Genomic DNA, 6000 nt, shown 5'->3' on the forward strand with positions numbered 1-6000 from the left:
TTTTAAGATAGATAAAAAAATTACTATAATTTTTGCCCCCCTTGTGCAAAATTTCTGGCATTGCCCCTGGATCTTGACATAGGTGTGTATCGAGCAGAAGGTTGATGAGGTACCTTAGCAAATCGTTGACAACTTTGACATTTCTTCACGAAGTTTTTCGAGTCGCCAAGAAGAGTTGGCCAAAAATAACCATGTCAAAGGATTTTCTGTGCCAGACTGATACCTCCTAGGTGGTCTCCACAAATGCCTTCATGAACTTCCCTTAAGGCATACTCCGCTTGGGAGGGTCTCAAACATTTAAGTACGGCCATGAATAAGATCGTTTGTACAGATTCTTACCATCATAGATATACTGAGCTACTTTTGCCTTTAAACGACGAGCTTCCTTCCGATCTTCTAGTACTATACCGTCTATCAAATATTTCAGTATCGGATCCATCCAACCTGGTTCGAAATTCACTTCCAAAATCTCCTTATGTTCAATCCTTGATCGTTTCAGAACTTCCGTATATACAGTTCCAACATCGGTAATGCCTGAGGCCGCCATTTTAGAGAGTGTGTCGGCTCTAACATTCATGGTTCTGGGAATCCGAACTACTTCTACCATTTGGAATTGCTTTAATTTTTCCCTCACTGCTTCCAGGTATTTTATCATTCTACATTCTTTAGCCTCGTACACGCCATTTACTTGCTCAACAATCAATTGAAAATCACTATGAATTTTCAAACAATCAGCATTTACCTCTAGTGCCAGATTGAGTCCCGACAGGACTGCTTCATATTCAGCCTCGTTGTTGGAAACTTTAAACTCTAATCTGATCGCGTACTCCAAGAGGAAACTATCGGGACCGACCAATACTAAACCAGCACCAGATCCCTTCTTACTAGTAGCGCCATCCACATATAACATCCATGGATTAATTGAAAGGGGATCTAATATAGTTGCTGAATTATTGAGATGCTTATCTTTCTTATCATTATTCATTTGTCCCTGCCCCCCTGAGTCTTGTGTCGGTACCGACCATTCTACAACAAAATCGGCCAAGACCTGTGATTTGATGGATGGCCTCGGACAGACCTGAATGTCAAATTCTCCCAACTCGACGGCCCAAGTAATAAGCCTTCTGGAGGTATCTACTTTTTGAAGAATTTTTCGTAGAGGTTGATCTGTAATGAGAATTACAGTGTGTGCCTAAAAATACGGCAGAAGCTTCCGAGCAGCGATTACCAAGGCATATACAAACTTCTCTATATTTTGGTATCTTGTCTCGGCTACTTGCAACACTCGACTTACATAATATATCGGTCGTTCATCCAATTCTCTTTTACTGACCAGGACCGCGCTTACTGCTAACGGATTAACCGCCAAGTAAAAATATAAATCTTCTCATGGATTCGGTTTTGTCAACAAAGGGGGCGATTGAAGATACCAATCGGTCAAAAGAATCTTGACATTCTTCTGTCCACGTAAAGTCCTAGACATTTCGAAGAGTCTTGAAGAACGGGAGGCATTTTTCAGCTGATTTCGATACAAAACGACTAAAAGCTGCTATTCTTCCAGTAAGATGTTGCACTTCAACAATGCTCTTAGGAGAGGTCATGTCCACTATAGCTTTAATTTTCTCAGGATTGGCTTCAATCCCTCTATGACTTACCATAAATCCTAAGAATTTCCCAGATGTAACTCCAAAGGCGCACTTGCTTGGGTTCAGCTTCATTTGATGTCTTCTAAGAGTCAAAAAAGTTTCCTCAAGATCAGAAATATGATCCTCAGCTAGCATGCTTTTCACTTGCATATCATCTACATAAACCTCGATGTTCCGGCCAATCTGTTCTTGGAACAACCTGTTAACCAGATGCTGATAGGTTGCACCCGCATTTTTTAAGCCGAATGGCATTACTTTATAGCAAAATAGTCCTTGCTCTGTGATGAAGGAGGTCTTTGGGATATCTGGAGCGTACATTTGGATCTGCTTATCACCAGAGAATGCGTCCATAAAACTCAATAGTTGAAATATGGACGTGGCGTCGATTAACGCATCTATTTTTGGAAGAGGGAAATGATCTTTCGGACAGGCTTGGTTAGGTCTATATAATCAATACAGATTCTCCATTTTCCATTCTTCACCATAATAACATTGGCTAGCCATTCAGGGTAGTTGATTTCCCTTCAAAGCCAGCTTTTAAAAGTTTTTCCACCTCTTCTTTTATGTGTATTTGCCTTTCTGGGGCAAAGTTTCTCTTTCTCTGCTTGACGGGTTTGAATGACTTGTCTACATTCAACTTATGGACAATCACATCAGATGAGATCCCAGGCATATCGGATGCCAACCATTCGAACACATCAGAATTCTGTTTTATAAAATTGAGCAACTTTAACCTGAGGTCTCCTGATAACGATGAGCCAATCTGGAAAATTTCTTCTTCATCTCCGTCAAACAATGGTATCTAGCTTAATTCTTCAACAGGTTCCCCTTTCAACGTCCTTCACTTTTCTCTAGAATCTGTCGAATCAATATGATACACCTCTTTCGGTTTGTTTGTACCTTTTAAACCGGTGTAATAACAAGATCGCACCTGATCCTGGTCTCCACATATGATTCCAATGCCTTGCGGAGTAGGAATTTGATTTTCAAATATGGTGTAGACACTATAGCGTAAAGTTCGTTCAATGTAGGTCGGCCAATAATGGCATTGTATGGAGAAGGAACATGTACGACAAGGAAGGTTTGCATAAGCATTATTTACATTTATCGGAAGATCAAACTGTCCATCTATTTTTACAGAATCACCAAAAAATCCGTAAACGGACCATTCGACTGGAGTTAAATGATCTGTACTGATTCCCATTTGATCGAACGCCGTGGAATGCAAAATATTCACTGAACTTCCAGTATCTACTGGAATTTTGCTAACGTTAAAATTGGCAATGACCAGGCGAATTACGATGGCATCATCATGTGGAATCGTTACTCCTTTAAAATCTGCTTCAGTGAAGGTGATTTTCTGACTCAAGTCGATACCTTCAAGTTTTGATTTCTTTGTGGGAGATTCGAGAGAGGGCACTCGGGTTAGGTAAGCTTTCCTCCCCGCAGTGGTTGGGCCATCAGATGCTGGTCCACCAGAAATTATATCAATATTTCCTGCGATTTGCCTGTGAGTATCATAATCAATCGGATCACGGGCCACGTCGGAATCTCTGTGAGCGGAGGGAGATCCATGACGACTAGTAAAGTGATGTCGAGAGGTGGATCGATGGCAATCATGCGAGCGATGACGCGAAGGAGATTTTCGTGCCTCAGATCTTTGTTGCGGCCGATCGCTATTTGGCCGCTTTCTAACATAGCGGTGTAATTGTCCTCTCGTAACAAGTCTTTCAATTTCTTCCTTCAAATGAAAACATTCATCTGTCATGTGTCCCGGCTCCTCATGATAATGACAATACTTCCGACTTTTCTTATTTCTGGATGTCGGTTTCATCTTCTTAGGGCGTTGAATCAGACCTTGATCTCTTATCTCGTACAGTATGTTGGAGACTGTCGTATTAATAGGAATCTAAAATTTTTCAAAGGAAGGTATCGAACTTCGGCCTCGATCCTTATCATCAGGTCTAGATGGTGGATTCGGCTTATTAGTTTGATGACTTTTTCCTTTCTGCTTATCTTGTGACTTTTGAGTATCAGCAGTTTTGTATAACTCCAATGATTCCTCTGCATCAACAAATATGTCCGCTCTTGTCATTAAATCTTGCAGAGTACGCGGTGGCTCGACATGAAGTGATAACTTTAGATCTCGATTATGAGTAGAAAATTTCAACGTAGCAATTGCAATATCCAGATCTAAGTTCGTAATCTATACTACTTGTGCATTGAATCGGCTCATAAAACTCAGAAGATTCTCTTCCTTTGGCTACCGTAGCGTTATCAACACGTCAGCTGGTCTACGACGTGGCTTATTATTCATAAAGTAAGAGACTAAGAGCTTCCCTAATTCGTGGAAAGATCCTATCGAGTTAGGTTTAAGACTCGAATATCAGGTGCTTGAATTACCTCTCAAAAGTGAAGAGAAAGCCTTGCACATCAAGGCGTCTAAGGCACCTCTTAGATGCATAACTCTCCGATATGTTTTCAAAAACTCCATTGGAACAGAAACTCCGTCAAAAGAATTGAAACGTGCAAGATCAAATGTCTGATCCACTGGAGCGGCCATTATTTCCACCGTAAACGGTGAAATTATTTCTTTTCCCCATTCTTCCAATAGATCGACATTGTAAGGAGCATTTAGCTCTTGACTGTAGACACCCCCATTTTGCTACGCTTTAAAAAGCAAAAGATTCGGTAGTATCATCGAGTTTTGAATCCGTATTCAGCATTAGATTAGGCATCCATGCATTTTAGGGTAGATTTCATTTCATTATTAGAGTTTTGAAGTTGATTCGCAATCCTGAAGGTCTCTATGGGGGTTCCTTTGATCTCTGAAAGATGAAAGTTCAAGTTTCCATGCAAATGAAAAAACCTGCTATTTTTAGAATTTTCAGGGTTTCCCTCATTTTTGCCTATTTTGCACTGCAGGGGTATTTTGGTCATTCCCGATGTGTCTCGTTTCACCCCCGAGTTATATTTGAGAAATCTTGAGTGATTTTACAAATTTTGAAAAAGCTGTTATTTTTAGAAACTCATTCGGCTTCTACATTTTTATCATCTTATGGATATTTCAAACATTTCTCATATGTCCAAAACCATCTCGAGGGTACGGCTGATTGATTACGAGTAATTTCGTAAGTTTTGGGAAACCTGCTAAATTTAGATCTCTCAAGATTTTCTCTTAGTCTTGCACTTCGGGGGTATTTTAGACATCTCCAAACATATCATATTTGGTCCCTAAGTTGTGTCTAAGAAATCTTGAGTCCGTTCATAAATTTTCAAAAATCTGCTGTTTTTAGAATTTCTCAGGGTTTTCCCTACTCTCGCCAAATTCTAGCACCTCGGGGTAATTTGGCCTTTTCCTGTGTATTTTTTTTTATCCCTGAAATATGTCTGAGAGATTATGAATGATTTCTTGAATTTTGGAAAACCTACTAAATTTAGAATTTCTCAGGAGTTTCGCTTCATTTGAAAATGCTAAGTGTTGAGGGCATTTTGGGTATTTTTAGGGGATACCAAATGATTATGTTCAATATTGCTCACCGAGAGAACCCAATTTTAAAAGTTTCTATTTTTGAAGTTTAACTACAAAGACTTTCCATTTTTAATTTTTTCCTTTAAGGGTGAACCAATCTGAGGGTATTTTGGTCGCATTTGGATGTCTAACAGTCAAGTAGGGGCATTTTGGTCCGAAAAGTTATTTCCTAAAAAAGATGGTCCGATCATGTGTGAGGGATGCACCATAAATGTCAAATGGGTTGGGTCCATATATAGAATGTTGAATTTATAAAGATTTTATTGATTTTTTACGGAAAAACCCGAAACCCGTGTGAAATGGCCCATTGGGCTAAAGCCCGCAAAGATGGAGCTCATGTGGGTTCACCCATATGGGTCAACCACCATGGTGGGCGGCCCACATGGTTGACCCACATGAGTTGAGCACCCAACCTTGATGATATCACAATGGTGACATCATATTTGTTAAAAGAAAAATAAAAAGAATAAAAAATGAAAAGAATGAAAGAAGGAAAAGATGAATGATTACTTAAAAAGGTTTTCTTCCAAAGAAGCAATGTGTAATGAGAATAATATGTCTTGATTGACAAGAAATTAATATTGGAATCAAATCCAATTTGGAAACAAGAAAGAAAGAAAGCAAGAAGGGAAAATTGGAAACAAGCCAAAAAGGGAGCTCTCACATTGGAAATTACTATTTCTCTCTTAACCCTAACTTTTTTTATATAAAAATCAAAGCAAACAATCCAACAAAGGGGAAAAATCCAAATTCGTCCATTTTTCTCTCTCCACCCAAAAAAATTTTTTTTTTCCTCTCTTGAAGTGTGTTCATATCTCTCAA

The 6000-nt window shown here is 39.3% G+C and overlaps 1 protein-coding gene across 1 annotated transcript; it reads right to left on the bottom strand.

The window, feature by feature from the left end:
* Nucleotides 1-289: 289 nt before the first annotated feature.
* On the bottom strand, nucleotides 290-985 carry LOC143856051 (uncharacterized). Its single transcript, XM_077366091.1, has one exon. The coding sequence runs from the start codon at nucleotides 983-985 to the stop codon at nucleotides 290-292; it is 696 nt and encodes a 231-aa protein (XP_077222206.1).
* Nucleotides 986-6000: the final 5015 nt, after the last annotated feature.

The sequence above is a fragment of the Tasmannia lanceolata genome, unplaced genomic scaffold (genome assembly GCF_043159265.1).
Source record: "Tasmannia lanceolata isolate RefF3 unplaced genomic scaffold, GAP_Taslan_0.1 ptg000023l, whole genome shotgun sequence".
In the NCBI taxonomy this organism is placed as follows: Eukaryota; Viridiplantae; Streptophyta; class Magnoliopsida; order Canellales; family Winteraceae; genus Tasmannia; species Tasmannia lanceolata.